General features: G+C 56.6%; 3 protein-coding genes across 3 annotated transcripts; all 3 read left to right on the top strand.

Moving 5' to 3' along the window:
* The first annotated feature begins 2,386 nt into the window (after positions 1-2,386).
* Positions 2,387-6,600, top strand: LOC133278177 (coiled-coil domain-containing protein 183-like). Its single transcript, XM_061470703.1, has 12 exons — positions 2,387-2,491; positions 2,866-3,027; positions 3,151-3,255; positions 3,435-3,557; positions 3,943-4,071; positions 4,212-4,272; positions 4,353-4,453; positions 4,740-4,969; positions 5,291-5,450; positions 5,591-5,710; positions 5,959-6,055; positions 6,491-6,600. The coding sequence occupies exons 1-12, from the start codon at positions 2,387-2,389 to the stop codon at positions 6,598-6,600; spliced, it is 1,503 nt and encodes a 500-aa protein (XP_061326687.1).
* A 5,359-nt stretch (positions 6,601-11,959) lies between these two features.
* On the top strand, positions 11,960-16,173 carry LOC133278176 (coiled-coil domain-containing protein 183-like). The gene is made up of 12 exons (XM_061470702.1): positions 11,960-12,064; positions 12,439-12,600; positions 12,724-12,828; positions 13,008-13,130; positions 13,516-13,644; positions 13,785-13,845; positions 13,926-14,026; positions 14,313-14,542; positions 14,864-15,023; positions 15,164-15,283; positions 15,532-15,628; positions 16,064-16,173. Exons 1-12 carry the CDS (start codon positions 11,960-11,962, stop codon positions 16,171-16,173), a joined length of 1,503 nt encoding a protein of 500 aa, XP_061326686.1.
* Positions 16,174-21,533: 5,360 nt separating this feature from the next.
* LOC133278175 (coiled-coil domain-containing protein 183-like) lies at positions 21,534-25,747 on the top strand. Its single transcript, XM_061470701.1, has 12 exons — positions 21,534-21,638; positions 22,013-22,174; positions 22,298-22,402; positions 22,582-22,704; positions 23,090-23,218; positions 23,359-23,419; positions 23,500-23,600; positions 23,887-24,116; positions 24,438-24,597; positions 24,738-24,857; positions 25,106-25,202; positions 25,638-25,747. The coding sequence occupies exons 1-12, from the start codon at positions 21,534-21,536 to the stop codon at positions 25,745-25,747; spliced, it is 1,503 nt and encodes a 500-aa protein (XP_061326685.1).
* The last annotated feature ends 267 nt before the right edge of the window (positions 25,748-26,014 follow it).

Raw genomic sequence — 26,014 nt, 5'->3', positions numbered from 1 at the left:
CTGTGTAGTAAACACAGGATATGCCAAGATGCCCATTGCAGAAAATTCCCCAGTAATGTTCACCTCTTTGGTTACCCATTGTTACAACAGAGCGTCTCCAGGGCCAGTAAGTCTGAGCAGACCGACCCGGGAGATGAAGAGTCAGGGTCTGGAAGCAGAGGATATAAATCTGGCTCGGATTCAGGGGATTCGGGGGCTGATCCTGCGCCGAACTCGGGGTCTCCGTTGCTCGCAGCTGTGTCTTTCTTATCAGATGTCTCTCGTTCGGTATGTGGCCATCTGCAGACCTGGCTCCTCCGTGACTGAGTTAAAAATCTTTTCACTCTGGGGCATAGTGGGCTGGAGAGGCTCGCGGTTCCTTTAAATCTCCCGCTCGCGCATGATCCCTATTTTCTACTGCGTGCTTCAAAATGGCGCCGCAATCGGTCCGGCGCCGAGGCACCGCCCTCTTTCTTTCGGATTCCTCGACTTTTATCATGCGTGTACCTTCTAATATACTTTCTCTGTCCTTTTCAAAGTCCCTGCTTTCGGAACTGGGGTGGTGGGGGAGCAGGGGGTTACACCTCCTCCGCGGCACCTTCTGATGGAGGGGGAGAAAAGGGGGGGGGGAAACCCTGTGCTCCCGCGAGTTGGGGTGGGGGGGAACGAGTTGTAATCTTCCCCCGGTTTCAGCCGACCGGGGACGTCTGTTCCTAGTTTCTCCGTTGCTACCGCAGCAGTTTTCTTTTCTGCCTTGTATCTTTTTATACAGTTCATTACTTCCCTCCGTGGTTTACCGAGTTTCTTTGCCTTTTTATAATCATTAAGCACTGAGTCAAATAGTTCATCACCAAACTTTTGCCACTCACTCTCCTCAAATATTGTATTAGGATCTGCAAAAAAAATCTCTTAGCCTTCCCTACAGCCACTAGACCTGCTAGCTGCTTTAGAGTCTCAGGCTCAATTCCCCGCTTTTCTAAAAAGCACTGTAAAAAGTTAAGGGCTCAGTTCCCCGCTGCCGTTGTCGAAGCCGAGTTTTGCTGAGGGACAGTGAAACGGAGATTCATGAACCACTTTATCCGATTTAAAATGCTTTCTCTTGCCCCCAATGTAATCTACGTGTTTAAATTTTGCCTCGGAAAGGTTAGGGGCGTAATTCCTGTATTTGGCACGTGGACGTGGCCTCCGTGTGGAGATCTCTACATGCATGGCCAGACTGGGGAGATTCCTTGGGTGTACAAACCCTTCCCTGCTTGTCTTTCAAGCGACCACTTCTTCATGCAGGCTTGATGAAGCACTAGAGATAATCGTGTCGGAATTTAGCTTGTCACTGGCTATTAGCGCTAACATGCCATTTATAAATCTGCAAAGGAGATGCTGAGTAAGAGCCTCAGAGGGTATTTCTTAACCCCCTTAGCACAACAGGATGGCTGTAGGTAAAAGACCCCGCATTACAGAAGCTTGATCTCGGCTGAAGTACAAGCTTAGTGCTGGGAAGGCCATTTCCTCCAAAGTCTTTTTCTGCAGCTCTCTGGTAGTGGGATCTTGATGGTATTGACCAACAAACAAGTGTACGTGCTTGCATTTCGTGTCCCGTTTGTAGGTGAGCAAGAGCATACGGTGAGCATCCGAATAAATAATCAGTATTGAGAGCTGGTTGGTTCTTGCCCGTGTCAACAGGAGCGTAACTCCCTGCGCGGCTGTTTCCTGACCAATGAGCTGACCTTTCCAAAGGGACATGTCCAGGCAGCAAGAGGCTGCTCTTGCTCCGTTGCTGTGGTTACGGCCCGGCAACAGTTCCCAGGGCGTAGGGAGCTCAGCTCCATGTTGTGGTTACAGCCCTGCGACAATTATGAGGACGTAGGTTGCTCAGCTCCGTTGGCTTGGCCACAGCTCTGTGACCCTTGCAGCGGGCAGTAGAACTGCAGTGGCTGCTGCGTACACAGCGGGGCTGGAGAGCCGAGGCAGGAGCAGCGGCATCATGCTGGGCCAGAAGACGAACCTCAGCAAGCGCATCCGTGAGATGCGTGCCAGCATAGCCTTGCAAGGTGCTGCCCCGTTGGCTTTGCGTTATGGGCTGGGCCAAGTAGGGGGCTTTTGGTCCCCGCATCATCCTGCATGGTACCAACAGCTCCTCAATGTCCTGCAGGGCAAGCAAGGAACTTGTACAGCAAGCCACAGGAAGAGAAGTTCACGCAGAACGTGGAGCGGCTGCCCCAGCTGCGAGAGGCGGTGCAGGAGGATATCTATGTCCTGGGCCTTGCCCGCAAGGTACCGGCAGGTCCCATTTGCTGCCTCCGTGACTGTGACTCTGCTGGACGTGCAGAGCTAGCTTCTCCACTGGTCCTGTCCAGGAGCAGGGAGTGCAGGGCAGCAGGAGGCTGGGACCATCCCCAGGCTGGCAGTGATGTGTTCTCTGCCCTTCTTCTGCCCACAGCATGAGCTCACCATCGCTGAGGCTTGCGGAGCGGAGCAGCCCTTGGGCATTGCTTTGGCCAGTAAGCCGTTGGAGGTAATAGCAGAGTCCAGCGGGGCCAGGCTGCTGGCAGTGGGCTGGGGTTCAGGGGATGCTCAGAAGGAGCGGTTGGAGGGAACAGGCAGCTGGTGCCAGCACCACGACAGCCCCGCAGGGCTGGTGCAGTGAGACACGGGGCGTCCATGAGCGGTCCCGTGGGACCCTTTGCACTGCAGGACCCATCAGTGTCCTCCCCTAGCACCCTGAGCAGGTCCTTTGCCCCAGCAGAGCTCCTGTCCCGCCAAGGGAGCGAGCAGGTCCCAGCATCCCCAGCTCTACCTTGGCAATGAGTTTTGCAGGCAGGACCCCTTCTCCCGTGGGCGCCCAGCGAGCCCTGCCTCCAGCCTGGCAAATGCTCACATCCCATGCAGGTGGCCCGGGAGAAGCTCCGGGCTGAAGTCTGTCGCCAGGTGAACACATGCAACATGCTGCTGTACCAGGTGGAGCAGCGGAGCCGGGCCAAGGAGCGGCTGCAGAGGCGGCTGCAGCAGCTGCAGGATGTCCAGAGGGCCGAAAAGCAGCAGCAGGCACAGGTGCCAGGGCCCCTCCCTGGGGTGGCAGCACCCGTGGGGGGTTTCAGTCAACCCTGCCCCCCTGGGTGGGCACTGGTCTCAGTAGATGGGCTCACCCCTTGTCTCCAACCTTCTCTGCCCCAGGTGGTTCGTACCCTGGAGGGCAACATAGAGAAGATGCAAACAAAAGTCCGCGCTGGGCAGAAGGTGACTGCCCTGTACGTGGCGGTGCGGGATGCCCTGAGGAAGGTGAGCTCATCCTCACCGTGCCGTTGTCTCACCCGCTCCCCCTGCAAAGGCACTGAAGGGCCCAAGGGGCTGTGCTGGTGGGACACCCTCCTGCAGGAGGTCCTCCTGCTCCCCTCCACCTTCTGTCCCAGCACAGGGCACCCCTGGGACTCAGTGGGCTCTGGCTCCCCGTGTCCCAGGAGCTGGCCCACCTGCCTCTGCACCTGGACCTCCTGAGTGAGACGGCCGAGCTGCAGCATAGGGAGGTGGAGGACATGGAGCTCATGGCCTCGCGTGGGCTCAGAGCTGCTCGTGGAGCCGAGGTGAGACCATCGTCCAGGGCACCTCAGGGTGCTTTCCTGCCCTCCAGAGCCCACACATGGCACCAGACGGCCGTGCTGCTGAGTCTTCCTTCCTTCAAGAAAAAGCAAGACTGAGCTTGGCTTCCCCGCAGCACCCAGATGCCTCCATAGCTCCTCCTGTGTCTGGCTCTTGGGCCGGGCTGCCCTGAGCTGGGGACAGCTGCCTGAAGCCCTGGCCACGGGGAAGGTGGCGTTCTCCATTCTCTAGCTGGCCTTGCTCACTTTCCTTCCCAGGCTGTTTACAGGGGGTAGGGGGTGGCATTTTTGATGCTGGCCATGCCAGGCTTAGAAGCTCACAGAGGTCCGCTGGAGCTTTGGGAGCCACTTCTCTTCTGCTCTGCTCCAGGAGCGCATGGTCAGGACGAAAACCCAGGTCCTTGCAGAGAGGGAGCTCAGGCTCCGCACCCAGGCTGCTCAGAAAGAGCCCAGAGACGGAGGCTGGCTCAAGGAAGCAAAAGAAAGGGCTCTGAAAACGGTGAGCTGGGGGACCCCGGCACATTCAGGGTTGCCGGCATAGGGCGGGCATCAGTGCCCAGCCTGCCATGGGTGAGGGGCTGCAGGGCCAGCTCCCCCAGGGTGCCAGCAGCTCAGGGGTGACGATGAACATCCTTGCAGCAAGCCAAGCATGACCTCAGCAGGGACTTCCTGAGCCTGCCCGCAGAGGACCCAGTGGTGGGTGAGTGCCTGTCAGGGTGCAGGGGGGGGATGCAGGCGCAGCCGCAGGCATCCTTCCCTGCCACAACCTTTCCACCGCAGCTGCCAAACTGGAGGCCACCAAGTACCAGCTGCAGCGGGAGGCCTACGTGAGGGAGAAGATAGAGGAGGCCAAGGATGTGGTGCAGTGCTCCCGCCTCTGGGTGAGGTGAAAAGCCATCTCTGGTAGAAGCTGGGGCTGCTCCAGCCCCAGGGAGCTGAGCCTTGTCTGCTCACCTTGTTCCATGGCAGGGTTATCTGCTCTCCTCTGTCCCCAGAGCCCCCCAGGGCCCCTCTTGTACAGGCAGGGCTGGAACTGCTTTGCTCCACGCCATGAACTTGCAGTGCTTCCTGTGGTTCCTGGTGCAGAAACCTCCCCAGGAGCACGGCCCAGATCCTGTACCCTGCAGGAGTGCCCTGGGCTGAGTCCCTGTGCTCTCCCCCGGCCAGGACATCCCCATCAGGCTCCAGGCACAGCAGAAGTCCCTGCTGGAAATGGAGCAGTACCTCACAAGGTGCAAGGAGAAGAAGCAGGAGCTGGAGAAGGCAGTGAAGGAGCTGGAGATGCAGCGCGATGAGCTGAAGTTTCGCCGGCCCCCAGACACAAGCAGGTGCTGCTGGCCTCCGGACACTCATGCCAAAGGGGCCGGCACCCTTAGGGGCAGGGGGACACGTGCATGGCAGGTGTCCCAAGAGGGCAGCCCTTCCTTTGTCACCCTGCGGCTGCCCACCCCTCCCGCACTGGGAGGCTTTCTGAGCAGAGTGCTGCCCCAGCTCTGGTGCTGGCAGAGCACGCAAAGCTCCTGCGCTGGCAGCAGGAGGAGCCTTGCTCCTTGCCTGGCATGGGAAGTGGGAGCAGCAGCAGCGTGGGGTTGAGTTGCAGGCAGCATCTCTGCTCTGCGCTTGGGGGCAGGGGAGAAGCTGGGCAGCAGCTTTTGCAACAGCTTTGGGGTGTCTGCACCCCTGTGCCGTTGTATGGATGTGACCGTGGTTGGCTCCAGGGGGCTGGTGGAGGAGCTGAGGACGAGGCTGCAGCGGGAAGAGGCTCGGCTGGAACAGGGGCGAGCCCAGCTGCTGAGGAGCCAGGAGACGCTGCTGGACTTTGAAAACGCACTTGACAACCTCTTCGTCCGGCTGCGGGGCATCACCGTGCCTGGCCAGGTACCCGCCCAACGCTGGGCTGAGCAGAGCCCAGGCTCTGCTTGGTGCTGCAACGGCACCGTGTGGTGACACTTGGTGCAGCGACCATCACCCCAAGGGGCTCGTTCTCCCCACCAAGGCTGTTCCCTCTCTGACTCCAGGAGCATCCTGTCAAGGCCATGGCAGTGGACGAGAAGCTCCGGCAGTGTGAGCAGAAGCTGCAGTACCTGGTGCAGCGGGTGGCTGACCTGCCCCCCTCCAGCCACAGCGAGGATGATGAGGTGCACGGCGGCTCCATCCCTGCTGCGCTCTTTGGGGACCCGCACAGGCTTTCCCGGGTGGCCCGTGCCAAGCCATCCTCCCAGCTGGAGGATGGAGGTGCTCGAGGGAAGAGCCACGGAGCAGCTCAGGCCCAGGTGGCCCCGGGCTCTGTGGGGTGTTCCCTACCAGGGGCACATGGAGCTTGGGCACCCCTTTGCTTGTAACACCCGCCTCCCCTTCAGCTATGAACACAGCCTCTCTTTCACAGACTTTTGTGAAGGTCAGGCAGCTGCTGGAGGAAACCCTCATGGCCGATCCACGGAACCGGAAGGTTTCCTTGGAGGACACGGGCGTGGGGCTCCAAGGTAGGAAAGGGGACACATCCCACGGCAACTGCCCCAGCCAGCCCCTGCCTCCTGGCATTTCTGGCTGTCCTTGCCCATCTCCCACTGTCCCAGCAGAGCCCAACCCAGGAGTTGCTGCAGGCGTTGGGGCTGACCGCGCTTGGCTCCAGGCCTTTGAGCATAGTGCTGGTTTTCTGTGTGCATGTGGGAGACTGGAGGCAGATGGTGGCTTGGGGAGCGTAGAAGCACCACAGGAGCAAGGGGGGATGCTGTGGTGCAAGCGGGGAGAGCCTCGTCTTCAGAACCACTTGGCTGTGAATCTTCTTCCCAGCCAGGGCTTGGCTCTGCCAGTGGCCTCCTCCTATGGGAGCTGCCGGCTCCTCCTGGGGACACAGGCACAGCAGAGGCAGCCCCACAGACCCTCCCCAGCCCGCTCCTCTCCGCTCTCTCCTCCAGACGATTTTGATATCCCTGACAACCACAGTGGCCTTGTCCTCACCAGAGAAGCCATCAAGAAGCAAGGGCTGGACTTGATCGAAAGCAAGAAGAAAAGCAAGAGGAAGTAGCCGTTGCTCCCCGAGACCTGGGGATGCCCCAGAGCACCCGTTGTGCACTTTTGCCTCCTGTTAATAGAGGAGATGTTTTTCATTCCATCGGATGCGCTTGGTGGGCTTTGTGTGACTGCAGGTGTGGGGATTCTATTGCCAAAACGTAGCACAAGCTGTGGTTTTGAAAGGAAGCTCCAGAAGGAGCATGATGTGCCAGTGACCACGTGGAATGGAGCGTCCCAGAACCAAGAGCCCAACAGGTACTTTCTTCTGCAATCACACTGCAGAAGACAACCCACCCATCTCCTGCCCCTGTCCTGTTCTCATGTGCTTACCGCAGCCAGGGGGGTGAGCTGAACTTCTAGGAACTACATCATAGATAGCCTGCATAGAAGAGCCAAAATTAAAACACCCAATGCCTCCTCCCACAACAGTGTGCCAGGACAAAAAGCTCTTGCTGGGCATCACCTACACATGGTGAGCACCAGATAAGCCCCACCGACACGCCAACCTGCCCTTTCTTAGCCACCCAAAACTCCATCCCTCCACATGGAAGGGAACCAAGGAAAAGCTAGGGTGGAATGTGGGCATTGGCAGCAGCAGAATGGGAGGAAGCCCTGGGGTGGTGAGGCAGCAGGAGGCCTGTGCGAGAGGACCGCCGCTCCCCGGGGCTGAGGGACTGAGGAGCAGTGGGTCTGGACCCCAGCTGGGCACACTGTCCCCACCACCACAGTGGGGCGGTCATTGGCATCCATGAGGAATGGCTCAGGGAGATCCGAGAGGAGCCCAGATGTAAGCGGCGAGGAGAAGCAGACAGGCCAACCCAATACGGGTGATAAGCAACTTCTAGTTTATTTGTGACGCAGTTCACACATATATAGGAGTGGTATTCAGCCACTCCTTCTTGGCATAACAGTATTGGTTAGCCCCCACAGCTTCCTCCACATTCTCCTCCCAGGTCCGGTCTCCGGCCACCTGTGGGGGCCACCCCCTGCCTTGCTTGCACAGTCCTCCAGAACTCTATGGTCCTGCTCTTAAGAGTCATTCTGCAACAATTCCCCCCTTTTTCTTTGTGCAAGCAAGGCATTATGGGTTATTCTGTTCACCTGTTTTATCACACAACTATAAACAAGCCTAATAGCTACGATGATTAACCTAACAAGGATACATAAGTGCAATACTTTTAAACAGTGTTTGACTCAACCTGTAATGCCCCGTGAAGACAACCATCTAGTTATTCTTAGGATATTGCTCATTTCCTATTGCTGGGTAAGCTGAGCCAGGGTTCTCAGCTGTGCGTACATCGAATTAGCATAATCAGAGACTCATACAACACATTCCATCAAACTCTTCACATCCATGTCCCTGTTCCAACAACAAAAGGTTCTGCAGTGTTGCATGTCTTACAGAGTCAACATTAAAACAAATCAGGAATTGCCTTCGATGTAGAATTGTCTGCTTAGCAACTCAGCAACCCAGTCTGCTTAGTTGAGCTGAAGCACTTACAGTGATTTGGCATATTATGATTGGATCCATGTTTTGAAGACCCTCAGTGACTAACATATAATCGGTTAAACACAGGTGTGAGAACTCAACCCTGAAAGCTTGCCAACAGTCCACAGTTCTCATTAGCTTGGTGAATTCCAGCCTCTTATCTTGCTTGCTTAAGCTTCCTCGGGCCTCCCATGGCCCCGCGGTATCTTTCAGGACCATTCAAAGTTTATGTACCAATTACCCATTCTCCTGTGAGAACACTGTCTCCACATCTTCCCCCTTTTGTTTTCTCCAGTAACGAGTCGCTACTACAGCAAGGCATACATAAATTTACATTAGCAGAGTAACTATTACAGGGTGCAGCAGCATGTCGAAGATGCTGATGGCAGTGAAGGACTAGCCAAAGAAATTTCTTACCAGTGGAATTCTCCCCCTCCTTAATTTGTTCCATCACCTCCTTTATAACACTACCATTGTATTAAAATTTTTCTAGCTTTTGCCTTAGCATTTTCTAGCAGCTACTGCAAATTTCCATACTCTAACATCTCTTTTACAAGTGACAAATCTATACAATACAAGGTGCAGTTTCTTATTAGCAACTAGCTAGTAAATACAGGTGGTTTTATACACAAAATCACAACCTCTAATAATAACTACTTTACAAGCACACATATTCAGGATGTTACTTTTCAGTTGCCCCCAAGTGATGTTTTGCAGTCATTCGTTTTTCTCTTCCTCTATCTCAGTCTGCTTGGGGTATTCACGGTCAGCTCCTGTAGCTGAGGCATCAGGTTTATCCATTCGTCTGTCCAGCTCATGGCAAGGCTTGACAAACTTTGCAGGCAGTCACCATGGACCTGTAGGCAGGAGGACACAAATATACCCCCTCCCCCAGGTTATCAGTTCTTCAGTTCTTGAGAAGTAGACAGGTTAGACAGGTTAAGTGCAGCATCATTACTCTCTCTCTCTCCCCCTCTTTTCTTTTCTTTTTTTTTTTTTTTTTAGTCCCTGCAAAAGCCATCATTACTCCCACTACAGTCCCACGTACAGAACGTGGCACAAGGACCCTGTGGAGACTAACAGCAAACCAGCTCCGAGAAGGAGAAGCATCATTGCAGTGAGAGGTGGCAGGCTCAACCTTAGCGGGGGTCCCCGCAGAGGCTCCGCCTCCCCCACATCGTATGAGGCTTGGGCTTTTATACTGACCAAAATGCACACTCGTTCCGACACAGGTGGCCAGCCTGTGCTGGAACAAGTGGCTAGCAGTATCTACAGAGGTCTCCAAGGGTTGATAGAAACCTGGACATACTTATATTTACCAACTTCTAGTACATGAGTATCACAGAGAAACTGTATGGGCTCTCCCTGTCAATTGCAAGAAAAAATCATAACATATACAGCTTGAGTATAAGAGGATTTTAACGCATACGTGGTCACCGTTTGTCAGGCCTCCTTAACTATTTTGAGATCAAGAGCTTCCCACTCTTTAGCCCCCTGCTGTGTAGTAAACACAGGATATGCCAAGATGCCCATTGCAGAAAATTCCCCAGTAATGTTCACCTCTTTGGTTACCCATTGTTACAACAGAGCGTCTCCAGGGCCAGTAAGTCTGAGCAGACCGACCCGGGAGATGAAGAGTCAGGGTCTGGAAGCAGAGGATATAAATCTGGCTCGGATTCAGGGGATTCGGGGGCTGATCCTGCGCCGAACTCGGGGTCTCCGTTGCTCGCAGCTGTGTCTTTCTTATCAGATGTCTCTCGTTCGGTATGTGGCCATCTGCAGACCTGGCTCCTCCGTGACTGAGTTAAAAATCTTTTCACTCTGGGGCATAGTGGGCTGGAGAGGCTCGCGGTTCCTTTAAATCTCCCGCTCGCGCATGATCCCTATTTTCTACTGCGTGCTTCAAAATGGCGCCGCAATCGGTCCGGCGCCGAGGCACCGCCCTCTTTCTTTCGGATTCCTCGACTTTTATCATGCGTGTACCTTCTAATATACTTTCTCTGTCCTTTTCAAAGTCCCTGCTTTCGGAACTGGGGTGGTGGGGGAGCAGGGGGTTACACCTCCTCCGCGGCACCTTCTGATGGAGGGGGAGAAAAGGGGGGGGGGAAACCCTGTGCTCCCGCGAGTTGGGGTGGGGGGGAACGAGTTGTAATCTTCCCCCGGTTTCAGCCGACCGGGGACGTCTGTTCCTAGTTTCTCCGTTGCTACCGCAGCAGTTTTCTTTTCTGCCTTGTATCTTTTTATACAGTTCATTACTTCCCTCCGTGGTTTACCGAGTTTCTTTGCCTTTTTATAATCATTAAGCACTGAGTCAAATAGTTCATCACCAAACTTTTGCCACTCACTCTCCTCAAATATTGTATTAGGATCTGCAAAAAAAATCTCTTAGCCTTCCCTACAGCCACTAGACCTGCTAGCTGCTTTAGAGTCTCAGGCTCAATTCCCCGCTTTTCTAAAAAGCACTGTAAAAAGTTAAGGGCTCAGTTCCCCGCTGCCGTTGTCGAAGCCGAGTTTTGCTGAGGGACAGTGAAACGGAGATTCATGAACCACTTTATCCGATTTAAAATGCTTTCTCTTGCCCCCAATGTAATCTACGTGTTTAAATTTTGCCTCGGAAAGGTTAGGGGCGTAATTCCTGTATTTGGCACGTGGACGTGGCCTCCGTGTGGAGATCTCTACATGCATGGCCAGACTGGGGAGATTCCTTGGGTGTACAAACCCTTCCCTGCTTGTCTTTCAAGCGACCACTTCTTCATGCAGGCTTGATGAAGCACTAGAGATAATCGTGTCGGAATTTAGCTTGTCACTGGCTATTAGCGCTAACATGCCATTTATAAATCTGCAAAGGAGATGCTGAGTAAGAGCCTCAGAGGGTATTTCTTAACCCCCTTAGCACAACAGGATGGCTGTAGGTAAAAGACCCCGCATTACAGAAGCTTGATCTCGGCTGAAGTACAAGCTTAGTGCTGGGAAGGCCATTTCCTCCAAAGTCTTTTTCTGCAGCTCTCTGGTAGTGGGATCTTGATGGTATTGACCAACAAACAAGTGTACGTGCTTGCATTTCGTGTCCCGTTTGTAGGTGAGCAAGAGCATACGGTGAGCATCCGAATAAATAATCAGTATTGAGAGCTGGTTGGTTCTTGCCCGTGTCAACAGGAGCGTAACTCCCTGCGCGGCTGTTTCCTGACCAATGAGCTGACCTTTCCAAAGGGACATGTCCAGGCAGCAAGAGGCTGCTCTTGCTCCGTTGCTGTGGTTACGGCCCGGCAACAGTTCCCAGGGCGTAGGGAGCTCAGCTCCATGTTGTGGTTACAGCCCTGCGACAATTATGAGGACGTAGGTTGCTCAGCTCCGTTGGCTTGGCCACAGCTCTGTGACCCTTGCAGCGGGCAGTAGAACTGCAGTGGCTGCTGCGTACACAGCGGGGCTGGAGAGCCGAGGCAGGAGCAGCGGCATCATGCTGGGCCAGAAGACGAACCTCAGCAAGCGCATCCGTGAGATGCGTGCCAGCATAGCCTTGCAAGGTGCTGCCCCGTTGGCTTTGCGTTATGGGCTGGGCCAAGTAGGGGGCTTTTGGTCCCCGCATCATCCTGCATGGTACCAACAGCTCCTCAATGTCCTGCAGGGCAAGCAAGGAACTTGTACAGCAAGCCACAGGAAGAGAAGTTCACGCAGAACGTGGAGCGGCTGCCCCAGCTGCGAGAGGCGGTGCAGGAGGATATCTATGTCCTGGGCCTTGCCCGCAAGGTACCGGCAGGTCCCATTTGCTGCCTCCGTGACTGTGACTCTGCTGGACGTGCAGAGCTAGCTTCTCCACTGGTCCTGTCCAGGAGCAGGGAGTGCAGGGCAGCAGGAGGCTGGGACCATCCCCAGGCTGGCAGTGATGTGTTCTCTGCCCTTCTTCTGCCCACAGCATGAGCTCACCATCGCTGAGGCTTGCGGAGCGGAGCAGCCCTTGGGCATTGCTTTGGCCAGTAAGCCGTTGGAGGTAATAGCAGAGTCCAGCGGGGCCAGGCTGCTGGCAGTGGGCTGGGGTTCAGGGGATGCTCAGAAGGAGCGGTTGGAGGGAACAGGCAGCTGGTGCCAGCACCAGGACAGCCCCGCAGGGCTGGTGCAGTGAGACACGGGGCGTCCATGAGCGGTCCCGTGGGACCCTTTGCACTGCAGGACCCATCAGTGTCCTCCCCTAGCTCCCTGAGCAGGTCCTTTGCCCCAGCAGAGCTCCTGTCCCGCCAAGGGAGCGAGCAGGTCCCAGCATCCCCAGCTCTACCTTGGCAATGAGTTTTGCAGGCAGGACCCCTTCTCCCGTGGGCGCCCAGCGAGCCCTGCCTCCAGCCTGGCAAATGCTCACATCCCATGCAGGTGGCCCGGGAGAAGCTCCGGGCTGAAGTCTGTCGCCAGGTGAACACATGCAACATGCTGCTGTACCAGGTGGAGCAGCGGAGCCGGGCCAAGGAGCGGCTGCAGAGGCGGCTGCAGCAGCTGCAGGATGTCCAGAGGGCCGAAAAGCAGCAGCAGGCACAGGTGCCAGGGCCCCTCCCTGGGGTGGCAGCACCCGTGGGGGGTTTCAGTCAACCCTGCCCCCCTGGGTGGGCACTGGTCTCAGTAGATGGGCTCACCCCTTGTCTCCAACCTTCTCTGCCCCAGGTGGTTCGTACCCTGGAGGGCAACATAGAGAAGATGCAAACAAAAGTCCGCGCTGGGCAGAAGGTGACTGCCCTGTACGTGGCGGTGCGGGATGCCCTGAGGAAGGTGAGCTCATCCTCACCGTGCCGTTGTCTCACCCGCTCCCCCTGCAAAGGCACTGAAGGGCCCAAGGGGCTGTGCTGGTGGGACACCCTCCTGCAGGAGGTCCTCCTGCTCCCCTCCACCTTCTGTCCCAGCACAGGGCACCCCTGGGACTCAGTGGGCTCTGGCTCCCCGTGTCCCAGGAGCTGGCCCACCTGCCTCTGCACCTGGACCTCCTGAGTGAGACGGCCGAGCTGCAGCATAGGGAGGTGGAGGACATGGAGCTCATGGCCTCGCGTGGGCTCAGAGCTGCTCGTGGAGCCGAGGTGAGACCATCGTCCAGGGCACCTCAGGGTGCTTTCCTGCCCTCCAGAGCCCACACATGGCACCAGATGGCCGTGCTGCTGAGTCTTCCTTCCTTCAAGAAAAAGCAAGACTGAGCTTGGCTTCCCCGCAGCACCCAGATGCCTCCATAGCTCCTCCTGTGTCTGGCTCTTGGGCCGGGCTGCCCTGAGCTGGGGACAGCTGCCTGAAGCCCTGGCCACGGGGAAGGTGGCGTTCTCCATTCTCTAGCTGGCCTTGCTCACTTTCCTTCCCAGGCTGTTTACAGGGGGTAGGGGGTGGCATTTTTGATGCTGGCCATGCCAGGCTTAGAAGCTCACAGAGGTCCGCTGGAGCTTTGGGAGCCACTTCTCTTCTGCTCTGCTCCAGGAGCGCATGGTCAGGACGAAAACCCAGGTCCTTGCAGAGAGGGAGCTCAGGCTCCGCACCCAGGCTGCTCAGAAAGAGCCCAGAGACGGAGGCTGGCTCAAGGAAGCAAAAGAAAGGGCTCTGAAAACGGTGAGCTGGGGGACCCCGGCACATTCAGGGTTGCCGGCATAGGGCGGGCATCAGTGCCCAGCCTGCCATGGGTGAGGGGCTGCAGGGCCAGCTCCCCCAGGGTGCCAGCAGCTCAGGGGTGACGATGAACATCCTTGCAGCAAGCCAAGCATGACCTCAGCAGGGACTTCCTGAGCCTGCCCGCAGAGGACCCAGTGGTGGGTGAGTGCCTGTCAGGGTGCAGGGGGGGGATGCAGGCGCAGCCGCAGGCATCCTTCCCTGCCACAACCTTTCCACCGCAGCTGCCAAACTGGAGGCCACCAAGTACCAGCTGCAGCGGGAGGCCTACGTGAGGGAGAAGATAGAGGAGGCCAAGGATGTGGTGCAGTGCTCCCGCCTCTGGGTGAGGTGAAAAGCCATCTCTGGTAGAAGCTGGGGCTGCTCCAGCCCCAGGGAGCTGAGCCTTGTCTGCTCACCTTGTTCCATGGCAGGGTTATCTGCTCTCCTCTGTCCCCAGAGCCCCCCAGGGCCCCTCTTGTACAGGCAGGGCTGGAACTGCTTTGCTCCACGCCATGAACTTGCAGTGCTTCCTGTGGTTCCTGGTGCAGAAACCTCCCCAGGAGCACGGCCCAGATCCTGTACCCTGCAGGAGTGCCCTGGGCTGAGTCCCTGTGCTCTCCCCCGGCCAGGACATCCCCATCAGGCTCCAGGCACAGCAGAAGTCCCTGCTGGAAATGGAGCAGTACCTCACAAGGTGCAAGGAGAAGAAGCAGGAGCTGGAGAAGGCAGTGAAGGAGCTGGAGATGCAGCGCGATGAGCTGAAGTTTCGCCGGCCCCCAGACACAAGCAGGTGCTGCTGGCCTCCGGACACTCATGCCAAAGGGGCCGGCACCCTTAGGGGCAGGGGGACACGTGCATGGCAGGTGTCCCAAGAGGGCAGCCCTTCCTTTGTCACCCTGCGGCTGCCCACCCCTCCCGCACTGGGAGGCTTTCTGAGCAGAGTGCTGCCCCAGCTCTGGTGCTGGCAGAGCACGCAAAGCTCCTGCGCTGGCAGCAGGAGGAGCCTTGCTCCTTGCCTGGCATGGGAAGTGGGAGCAGCAGCAGCGTGGGGTTGAGTTGCAGGCAGCATCTCTGCTCTGCGCTTGGGGGCAGGGGAGAAGCTGGGCAGCAGCTTTTGCAACAGCTTTGGGGTGTCTGCACCCCTGTGCCGTTGTATGGATGTGACCGTGGTTGGCTCCAGGGGGCTGGTGGAGGAGCTGAGGACGAGGCTGCAGCGGGAAGAGGCTCGGCTGGAACAGGGGCGAGCCCAGCTGCTGAGGAGCCAGGAGACGCTGCTGGACTTTGAAAACGCACTTGACAACCTCTTCGTCCGGCTGCGGGGCATCACCGTGCCTGGCCAGGTACCCGCCCAACGCTGGGCTGAGCAGAGCCCAGGCTCTGCTTGGTGCTGCAACGGCACCGTGTGGTGACACTTGGTGCAGCGACCATCACCCCAAGGGGCTCGTTCTCCCCACCAAGGCTGTTCCCTCTCTGACTCCAGGAGCATCCTGTCAAGGCCATGGCAGTGGACGAGAAGCTCCGGCAGTGTGAGCAGAAGCTGCAGTACCTGGTGCAGCGGGTGGCTGACCTGCCCCCCTCCAGCCACAGCGAGGATGATGAGGTGCACGGCGGCTCCATCCCTGCTGCGCTCTTTGGGGACCCGCACAGGCTTTCCCGGGTGGCCCGTGCCAAGCCATCCTCCCAGCTGGAGGATGGAGGTGCTCGAGGGAAGAGCCACGGAGCAGCTCAGGCCCAGGTGGCCCCGGGCTCTGTGGGGTGTTCCCTACCAGGGGCACATGGAGCTTGGGCACCCCTTTGCTTGTAACACCCGCCTCCCCTTCAGCTATGAACACAGCCTCTCTTTCACAGACTTTTGTGAAGGTCAGGCAGCTGCTGGAGGAAACCCTCATGGCCGATCCACGGAACCGGAAGGTTTCCTTGGAGGACACGGGCGTGGGGCTCCAAGGTAGGAAAGGGGACACATCCCACGGCAACTGCCCCAGCCAGCCCCTGCCTCCTGGCATTTCTGGCTGTCCTTGCCCATCTCCCACTGTCCCAGCAGAGCCCAACCCAGGAGTTGCTGCAGGCGTTGGGGCTGACCGCGCTTGGCTCCAGGCCTTTGAGCATAGTGCTGGTTTTCTGTGTGCATGTGGGAGACTGGAGGCAGATGGTGGCTTGGGGAGCGTAGAAGCACCACAGGAGCAAGGGGGGATGCTGTGGTGCAAGCGGGGAGAGCCTCGTCTTCAGAACCACTTGGCTGTGAATCTTCTTCACAGCCAGGGCTTGGCTCTGCCAGTGGCCTCCTCCTATGGGAGCTGCCGGCTCCTCCTGGGGACACAGGCACAGCAGAGGCAGCCCCACAGACCCTCCCCAGCCCGCTCCTCTCCGCTCTCTCCTCCAGACGATTTTGATATCCCTGACAACCACAGTGGCCTTGTCCTCACCAGAGAAGCCATCAAGAAGCAAGGGCTGGACTTGATCGAAAGCAAGAAGAAAAGCAAGAGGAAGTAGCCGTTGCTCCCCGAGACCTGGGGATGCCCCAGAGCACCCGTTGTGCACTTTTGCCTCCTGTTAATAGAGGAGATGTTTTTCATTCCATCGGATGCGCTTGGTGGGCTTTGTGTGACTGCAGGTGTGGGGATTCTATTGCCAAAACGTAGCACAAGCTGTGGTTTTGAAAGGAAGCTCCAGAAGGAGCATGATGTGCCAGTGACCACGTGGAATGGAGCGTCCCAGAACCAAGAGCCCAACAGGTACTTTCTTCTGCAATCACACTGCAGAAGACAACCCACCCATCTCCTGCCCCTGTCCTGTTCTCATGTGCTTACCGCAGCCAGGGGGGTGAGCTGAACTTCTAGGAACTACATCATAGATAGCCTGCATAGAAGAGCCAAAATTAAAACACCCAATGCCTCCTCCCACAACAGTGTGCCAGGACAAAAAGCTCTTGCTGGGCATCACCTACACATGGTGAGCACCAGATAAGCCCCACAGACACGCCAACCTGCCCTTTCTTAGCCACCCAAAACTCCATCCCTCCACATGGAAGGGAACCAAGGAAAAGCTAGGGTGGAATGTGGGCATTGGCAGCAGCAGAATGGGAGGAAGCCCTGGGGTGGTGAGGCAGCAGGAGGCCTGTGCGAGAGGACCGCCGCTCCCCGGGGCTGAGGGACTGAGGAGCAGCGGGTCTGGACCCCAGCTGGGCACACTGTCCCCCCCACCACAGTGGGGCGGTCATTGGCATCCATGAGGAATGGCTCAGGGAGATCCGAGAGGAGCCCAGATGTAAGCGGCGAGGAGAAGCAGACAGGCCAACCCAATACGGGTGATAAGCAACTTCTAGTTTATTTGTGACGCAGTTCACACATATATAGGAGTGGTATTCAGCCACTCCTTCTTGGCATAACAGTATTGGTTAGCCCCCACAGCTTCCTCCACATTCTCCTCCCAGGTCCGGTCTCCGGCCACCTGTGGGGGCCACCCCCTGCCTTGCTTGCACGGTCCTCCAGAACTCTATGGTCCTGCTCTTAAGAGTCATTCTGCAACAATTCCCCCCTTTTTCTTTGTGCAAGCAAGGCATTATGGGTTATTCTGTTCACCTGTTTTATCACACAACTATAAACAAGCCTAATAGCTACGATGATTAACCTAACAAGGATACATAAGTGCAATACTTTTAAACAGTGTTTGACTCAACCTGTAATGCCCCGTGAAGACAACCATCTAGTTATTCTTAGGATATTGCTCATTTCCTATTGCTGGGTAAGCTGAGCCAGGGTTCTCAGCTGTGCGTACATCGAATTAGCATAATCAGAGACTCATACAACACATTCCATCAAACTCTTCACATCCATGTCCCTGTTCCAACAACAAAAGGTTCTGCAGTGTTGCATGTCTTACAGAGTCAACATTAAAACAAATCAGGAATTGCCTTCGATGTAGAATTGTCTGCTTAGCAACTCAGCAACCCAGTCTGCTTAGTTGAGCTGAAGCACTTACAGTGATTTGGCATATTATGATTGGATCCATGTTTTGAAGACCCTCAGTGACTAACATATAATCGGTTAAACACAGGTGTGAGAACTCAACCCTGAAAGCTTGCCAACAGTCCACAGTTCTCATTAGCTTGGTGAATTCCAGCCTCTTATCTTGCTTGCTTAAGCTTCCTCGGGCCTCCCACGGCCCCGCGGTATCTTTCAGGACCATTCAAAGTTTATGTACCAATTACCCATTCTCCTGTGAGAACACTGTCTCCACATCTTCCCCCTTTTGTTTTCTCCAGTAACGAGTCGCTACTACAGCAAGGCATACATAAATTTACATTAGCAGAGTAACTATTACAGGGTGCAGCAGCATGTCGAAGATGCTGATGGCAGTGAAGGACTAGCCAAAGAAATTTCTTACCAGTGGAATTCTCCCCCCCCTTAATTTGTTCCATCACCTCCTTTATAACACTACCATTGTATTAAAATTTTTCTAGCTTTTGCCTTAGCATTTTCTAGCAGCTACTGCAAATTTCCATACTCTAACATCTCTTTTACAAGTGACAAATCTATACAATACAAGGTGCAGTTTCTTATTAGCAACTAGCTAGTAAATACAGGTGGTTTTATACACAAAATCACAACCTCTAATAATAACTACTTTACAAGCACACATATTCAGGATGTTACTTTTCAGTTGCCCCCAAGTGATGTTTTGCAGTCATTCGTTTTTCTCTTCCTCTATCTCAGTCTGCTTGGGGTATTCACGGTCAGCTCCTGTAGCTGAGGCATCAGGTTTATCCATTCGTCTGTCCAGCTCATGGCAAGGCTTGACAAACTTTGCAGGCAGTCACCATGGACCTGTAGGCAGGAGGACACAAATATACCCCCTCCCCCAGGTTATCAGTTCTTCAGTTCTTGAGAAGTAGACAGGTTAGACAGGTTAAGTGCAGCATCATTACTCTCTCTCTCTCCCCCTCTTTTCTTTTCTTTTTTTTTTTTTTTTTTAGTCCCTGCAAAAGCCATCATTACTCCCACTACAGTCCCACGTACAGAACGTGGCACAAGGACCCTGTGGAGACTAACAGCAAACCAGCTCCGAGAAGGAGAAGCATCATTGCAGTGAGAGGTGGCAGGCTCAACCTTAGCGGGGGTCCCCGCAGAGGCTCCGCCTCCCCCACATCGTATGAGGCTTGGGCTTTTATACTGACCAAAATGCACACTCGTTCCGACACAGGTGGCCAGCCTGTGCTGGAACAAGTGGCTAGCAGTATCTACAGAGGTCTCCAAGGGTTGATAGAAACCTGGACATACTTATATTTACCAACTTCTAGTACATGAGTATCACAGAGAAACTGTATGGGCTCTCCCTGTCAATTGCAAGAAAAAATCATAACATATACAGCTTGAGTATAAGAGGATTTTAACGCATACGTGGTCACCGTTTGTCAGGCCTCCTTAACTATTTTGAGATCAAGAGCTTCCCACTCTTTAGCCCCCTGCTGTGTAGTAAACACAGGATATGCCAAGATGCCCATTGCAGAAAATTCCCCAGTAATGTTCACCTCTTTGGTTACCCATTGTTACAACAGAGCGTCTCCAGGGCCAGTAAGTCTGAGCAGACCGACCCGGGAGATGAAGAGTCAGGGTCTGGAAGCAGAGGATATAAATCTGGCTCGGATTCAGGGGATTCGGGGGCTGATCCTGCGCCGAACTCGGGGTCTCCGTTGCTCGCAGCTGTGTCTTTCTTATCAGATGTCTCTCGTTCGGTATGTGGCCATCTGCAGACCTGGCTCCTCCGTGACTGAGTTAAAAATCTTTTCACTCTGGGGCATAGTGGGCTGGAGAGGCTCGCGGTTCCTTTAAATCTCCCGCTCGCGCATGATCCCTATTTTCTACTGCGTGCTTCAAAATGGCGCCGCAATCGGTCCGGCGCCGAGGCACCGCCCTCTTTCTTTCGGATTCCTCGACTTTTATCATGCGTGTACCTTCTAATATACTTTCTCTGTCCTTTTCAAAGTCCCTGCTTTCGGAACTGGGGTGGTGGGGGAGCAGGGGGTTACACCTAATCCGCGGCACCTTCTGATGGAGGGGGAGAAAAGGGGGGGGGGAAACCCTGTGCTCCCGCGAGTTGGGGTGGGGGGGAACGAGTTGTAATCTTCCCCCGGTTTCAGCCGACCGGGGACGTCTGTTCCTAGTTTCTCCGTTGCTACCGCAGCAGTTTTCTTTTCTGCCTTGTATCTTTTTATACAGTTCATTACTTCCCTCCGTGGTTTACCGAGTTTCTTTGCCTTTTTATAATCATTAAGCACTGAGTCAAATAGTTCATCACCAAACTTTTGCCACTCACTCTCCTCAAATATTGTATTAGGATCTGCAAAAAAAATCTCTTAGCCTTCCCTACAGCCACTAGACCTGCTAGCTGCTTTAGAGTCTCAGGCTCAATTCCCCGCTTTTCTAAAAAGCACTGTAAAAAGTTAAGGGCTCAGTTCCCCGCTGCCGTTGTCGAAGCCGAGTTTTGCTGAGGGACAGTGAAACGGAGATTCATGAACCACTTTATCCGATTTAAAATGCTTTCTCTTGCCCCCAATGTAATCTACGTGTTTAAATTTTGCCTCGGAAAGGTTAGGGGCGTAATTCCTGTATTTGGCACGTGGACGTGGCCTCCGTGTGGAGATCTCTACATGCATGGCCAGACTGGGGAGATTCCTTGGGTGTACAAACCCTTCCCTGCTTGTCTTTCAAGCGACCACTTCTTCATGCAGGCTTGATGAAGCACTAGAGATAATCGTGTCGGAATTTAGCTTGTCACTGGCTATTAGCGCTAACATGCCATTTCTAAATCTGCAAAGGAGATGCTGAGTAAGAGCCTCAGAGGGTATTTCTTAACCCCCTTAGCACAACAGGATGGCTGTAGGTAAAAGACCCCGCATTACAGAAGCTTGATCTCGGCTGAAGTACAAGCTTAGTGCTGGGAAGGCCATTTCCTCCAAAGTCTTTTTCTGCAGCTCTCTGGTAGTGGGATCTTGATGGTATTGACCAACAAACAAGTGTACGTGCTTGCATTTCGTGTCCCGTTTGTAGGTGAGCAAGAGCATACGGTGAGCATCCGAATAAATAATCAGTATTGAGAGCTGGTTGGTTCTTGCCCGTGTCAACAGGAGCGTAACTCCCTGCGCGGCTGTTTCCTGACCAATGAGCTGACCTTTCCAAAGGGACATGTCCAGGCAGCAAGAGGCTGCTCTTGCTCCGTTGCTGTGGTTACGGCCCGGCAACAGTTCCCAGGGCGTAGGGAGCTCAGCTCCATGTTGTGGTTACAGCCCTGCGACAATTATGAGGACGTAGGTTGCTCAGCTCCGTTGGCTTGGCCACAGCTCTGTGACCCTTGCAGCGGGCAGTAGAACTGCAGTGGCTGCTGCGTACACAGCGGGGCTGGAGAGCCGAGGCAGGAGCAGCGGCATCATGCTGGGCCAGAAGACGAACCTCAGCAAGCGCATCCGTGAGATGCGTGCCAGCATAGCCTTGCAAGGTGCTGCCCCGTTGGCTTTGCGTTATGGGCTGGGCCAAGTAGGGGGCTTTTGGTCCCCGCATCATCCTGCATGGTACCAACAGCTCCTCAATGTCCTGCAGGGCAAGCAAGGAACTTGTACAGCAAGCCACAGGAAGAGAAGTTCACGCAGAACGTGGAGCGGCTGCCCCAGCTGCGAGAGGCGGTGCAGGAGGATATCTATGTCCTGGGCCTTGCCCGCAAGGTACCGGCAGGTCCCATTTGCTGCCTCCGTGACTGTGACTCTGCTGGACGTGCAGAGCTAGCTTCTCCACTGGTCCTGTCCAGGAGCAGGGAGTGCAGGGCAGCAGGAGGCTGGGACCATCCCCAGGCTGGCAGTGATGTGTTCTCTGCCCTTCTTCTGCCCACAGCATGAGCTCACCATCGCTGAGGCTTGCGGAGCGGAGCAGCCCTTGGGCATTGCTTTGGCCAGTAAGCCGTTGGAGGTAATAGCAGAGTCCAGCGGGGCCAGGCTGCTGGCAGTGGGCTGGGGTTCAGGGGATGCTCAGAAGGAGCGGTTGGAGGGAACAGGCAGCTGGTGCCAGCACCAGGACAGCCCCGCAGGGCTGGTGCAGTGAGACACGGGGCGTCCATGAGCGGTCCCGTGGGACCCTTTGCACTGCAGGACCCATCAGTGTCCTCCCCTAGCTCCCTGAGCAGGTCCTTTGCCCCAGCAGAGCTCCTGTCCCGCCAAGGGAGCGAGCAGGTCCCAGCATCCCCAGCTCTACCTTGGCAATGAGTTTTGCAGGCAGGACCCCTTCTCCCGTGGGCGCCCAGCGAGCCCTGCCTCCAGCCTGGCAAATGCTCACATCCCATGCAGGTGGCCCGGGAGAAGCTCCGGGCTGAAGTCTGTCGCCAGGTGAACACATGCAACATGCTGCTGTACCAGGTGGAGCAGCGGAGCCGGGCCAAGGAGCGGCTGCAGAGGCGGCTGCAGCAGCTGCAGGATGTCCAGAGGGCCGAAAAGCAGCAGCAGGCACAGGTGCCAGGGCCCCTCCCTGGGGTGGCAGCACCCGTGGGGGGTTTCAGTCAACCCTGCCCCCCTGGGTGGGCACTGGTCTCAGTAGATGGGCTCACCCCTTGTCTCCAACCTTCTCTGCCCCAGGTGGTTCGTACCCTGGAGGGCAACATAGAGAAGATGCAAACAAAAGTCCGCGCTGGGCAGAAGGTGACTGCCCTGTACGTGGCGGTGCGGGATGCCCTGAGGAAGGTGAGCTCATCCTCACCGTGCCGTTGTCTCACCCGCTCCCCCTGCAAAGGCACTGAAGGGCCCAAGGGGCTGTGCTGGTGGGACACCCTCCTGCAGGAGGTCCTCCTGCTCCCCTCCACCTTCTGTCCCAGCACAGGGCACCCCTGGGACTCAGTGGGCTCTGGCTCCCCGTGTCCCAGGAGCTGGCCCACCTGCCTCTGCACCTGGACCTCCTGAGTGAGACGGCCGAGCTGCAGCATAGGGAGGTGGAGGACATGGAGCTCATGGCCTCGCGTGGGCTCAGAGCTGCTCGTGGAGCCGAGGTGAGACCATCGTCCAGGGCACCTCAGGGTGCTTTCCTGCCCTCCAGAGCCCACACATGGCACCAGACGGCCGTGCTGCTGAGTCTTCCTTCCTTCAAGAAAAAGCAAGACTGAGCTTGGCTTCGCCGCAGCACCCAGATGCCTCCATAGCTCCTCCTGTGTCTGGCTCTTGGGCCGGGCTGCCCTGAGCTGGGGACAGCTGCCTGAAGCCCTGGCCACGGGGAAGGTGGCGTTCTCCATTCTCTAGCTGGCCTTGCTCACTTTCCTTCCCAGGCTGTTTACAGGGGGTAGGGGGTGGCATTTTTGATGCTGGCCATGCCAGGCTTAGAAGCTCACAGAGGTCCGCTGGAGCTTTGGGAGCCACTTCTCTTCTGCTCTGCTCCAGGAGCGCATGGTCAGGACGAAAACCCAGGTCCTTGCAGAGAGGGAGCTCAGGCTCCGCACCCAGGCTGCTCAGAAAGAGCCCAGAGACGGAGGCTGGCTCAAGGAAGCAAAAGAAAGGGCTCTGAAAACGGTGAGCTGGGGGACCCCGGCACATTCAGGGTTGCCGGCATAGGGCGGGCATCAGTGCCCAGCCTGCCATGGGTGAGGGGCTGCAGGGCCAGCTCCCCCAGGGTGCCAGCAGCTCAGGGGTGACGATGAACATCCTTGCAGCAAGCCAAGCATGACCTCAGCAGGGACTTCCTGAGCCTGCCCGCAGAGGACCCAGTGGTGGGTGAGTGCCTGTCAGGGTGCAGGGGGGGGATGCAGGCGCAGCCGCAGGCATCCTTCCCTGCCACAACCTTTCCACCGCAGCTGCCAAACTGGAGGCCACCAAGTCCCAGCTGCAGCGGGAGGCCTACGTGAGGGAGAAGATAGAGGAGGCCAAGGATGTGGTGCAGTGCTCCCGCCTCTGGGTGAGGTGAAAAGCCATCTCTGGTAGAAGCTGGGGCTGCTCCAGCCCCAGGGAGCTGAGCCTTGTCTGCTCACCTTGTTCCATGGCAGGGTTATCTGCTCTCCTCTGTCCCCAGAGCCCCCCAGGGCCCCTCTTGTACAGGCAGGGCTGGAACTGCTTTGCTCCACGCCATGAACTTGCAGTGCTTCCTGTGGTTCCTGGTGCAGAAACCTCCCCAGGAGCACGGCCCAGATCCTGTACCCTGCAGGAGTGCCCTGGGCTGAGTCCCTGTGCTCTCCCCCGGCCAGGACATCCCCATCAGGCTCCAGGCACAGCAGAAGTCCCTGCTGGAAATGGAGCAGTACCTCACAAGGTGCAAGGAGAAGAAGCAGGAGCTGGAGAAGGCAGTGAAGGAGCTGGAGATGCAGCGCGATGAGCTGAAGTTTCGCCGGCCCCCAGACACAAGCAGGTGCTGCTGGCCTCCGGACACTCATGCCAAAGGGGCCGGCACCCTTAGGGGCAGGGGGACACGTGCATGGCAGGTGTCCCAAGAGGGCAGCCCTTCCTTTGTCACCCTGCGGCTGCCCACCCCTCCCGCACTGGGAGGCTTTCTGAGCAGAGTGCTGCCCCAGCTCTGGTGCTGGCAGAGCACGCAAAGCTCCTGCGCTGGCAGCAGGAGGAGCCTTGCTCCTTGCCTGGCATGGGAAGTGGGAGCAGCAGCAGCGTGGGGTTGAGTTGCAGGCAGCATCTCTGCTCTGCGCTTGGGGGCAGGGGAGAAGCTGGGCAGCAGCTTTTGCAACAGCTTTGGGGTGTCTGCACCCCTGTGCCGTTGTATGGATGTGACCGTGGTTGGCTCCAGGGGGCTGGTGGAGGAGCTGAGGACGAGGCTGCAGCGGGAAGAGGCTCGGCTGGAACAGGGGCGAGCCCAGCTGCTGAGGAGCCAGGAGACGCTGCTGGACTTTGAAAACGCACTTGACAACCTCTTCGTCCGGCTGCGGGGCATCACCGTGCCTGGCCAGGTACCCGCCCAACGCTGGGCTGAGCAGAGCCCAGGCTCTGCTTGGTGCTGCAACGGCACCGTGTGGTGACACTTGGTGCAGCGACCATCACCCCAAGGGGCTCGTTCTCCCCACCAAGGCTGTTCCCTCTCTGACTCCAGGAGCATCCTGTCAAGGCCATGGCAGTGGACGAGAAGCTCCGGCAGTGTGAGCAGAAGCTGCAGTACCTGGTGCAGCGGGTGGCTGACCTGCCCCCCTCCAGCCACAGCGAGGATGATGAGGTGCACGGCGGCTCCATCCCTGCTGCGCTCTTTGGGGACCCGCACAGGCTTTCCCGGGTGGCCCGTGCCAAGCCATCCTCCCAGCTGGAGGATGGAGGTGCTCGAGGGAAGAGCCACGGAGCAGCTCAGGCCCAGGTGGCCCCGGGCTCTGTGGGGTGTTCCCTACCAGGGGCACATGGAGCTTGGGCACCCCTTTGCTTGTAACACCCGCCTCCCCTTCAGCTATGAACACAGCCTCTCTTTCACAGACTTTTGTGAAGGTCAGGCAGCTGCTGGAGGAAACCCTCATGGCCGATCCACGGAACCGGAAGGTTTCCTTGGAGGACACGGGCGTGGGGCTCCAAGGTAGGAAAGGGGACACATCCCACGGCAACTGCCCCAGCCAGCCCCTGCCTCCTGGCATTTCTGGCTGTCCTTGCCCATCTCCCACTGTCCCAGCAGAGCCCAACCCAGGAGTTGCTGCAGGCGTTGGGGCTGACCGCGCTTGGCTCCAGGCCTTTGAGCATAGTGCTGGTTTTCTGTGTGCATGTGGGAGACTGGAGGCAGATGGTGGCTTGGGGAGCGTAGAAGCACCACAGGAGCAAGGGGGGATGCTGTGGTGCAAGCGGGGAGAGCCTCGTCTTCAGAACCACTTGGCTGTGAATCTTCTTCACAGCCAGGGCTTGGCTCTGCCAGTGGCCTCCTCCTATGGGAGCTGCCGGCTCCTCCTGGGGACACAGGCACAGCAGAGGCAGCCCCACAGACCCTCCCCAGCCCGCTCCTCTCCGCTCTCTCCTCCAGACGATTTTGATATCCCTGACAACCACAGTGGCCTTGTCCTCACCAGAGAAGCCATCAAGAAGCAAGGGCTGGACTTGATCGAAAGCAAGAAGAAAAGCAAGAGGAAGTAGCCGTTGCTCCCCGAGACCTGGGGATGCCCCAGAGCACCCGTTGTGCACTTTTGCCTCCTGTTAATAGAGGAGATGTTTTTCATTCCATCGGATGCGCTTGGTGGGCTTTGTGTGACTGCAGGTGTGGGGATTCTATTGCCAAAACGTAGCACAAGCTGTGGTTTTGAAAGGAAGCTCCAGAAGGAGCATGATGTGCCAGTGACCACGTGGAATGGAGCGTCCCAGAACCAAGAGCCCAACAGGTACTTTCTTCTGCAATCACACTGC

This window comes from Pezoporus flaviventris, unplaced genomic scaffold (genome assembly GCF_033815535.1).
Source record: "Pezoporus flaviventris isolate CSIRO_AGI_PZ_B2104156 unplaced genomic scaffold, CSIRO_AGI_Pfla_v1 ptg000063l, whole genome shotgun sequence".
Lineage (NCBI taxonomy): Eukaryota > Metazoa > Chordata > Aves > Psittaciformes > Psittacidae > Pezoporus > Pezoporus flaviventris.
This window is presented reverse-complemented; position numbering and strand designations above follow the sequence as displayed.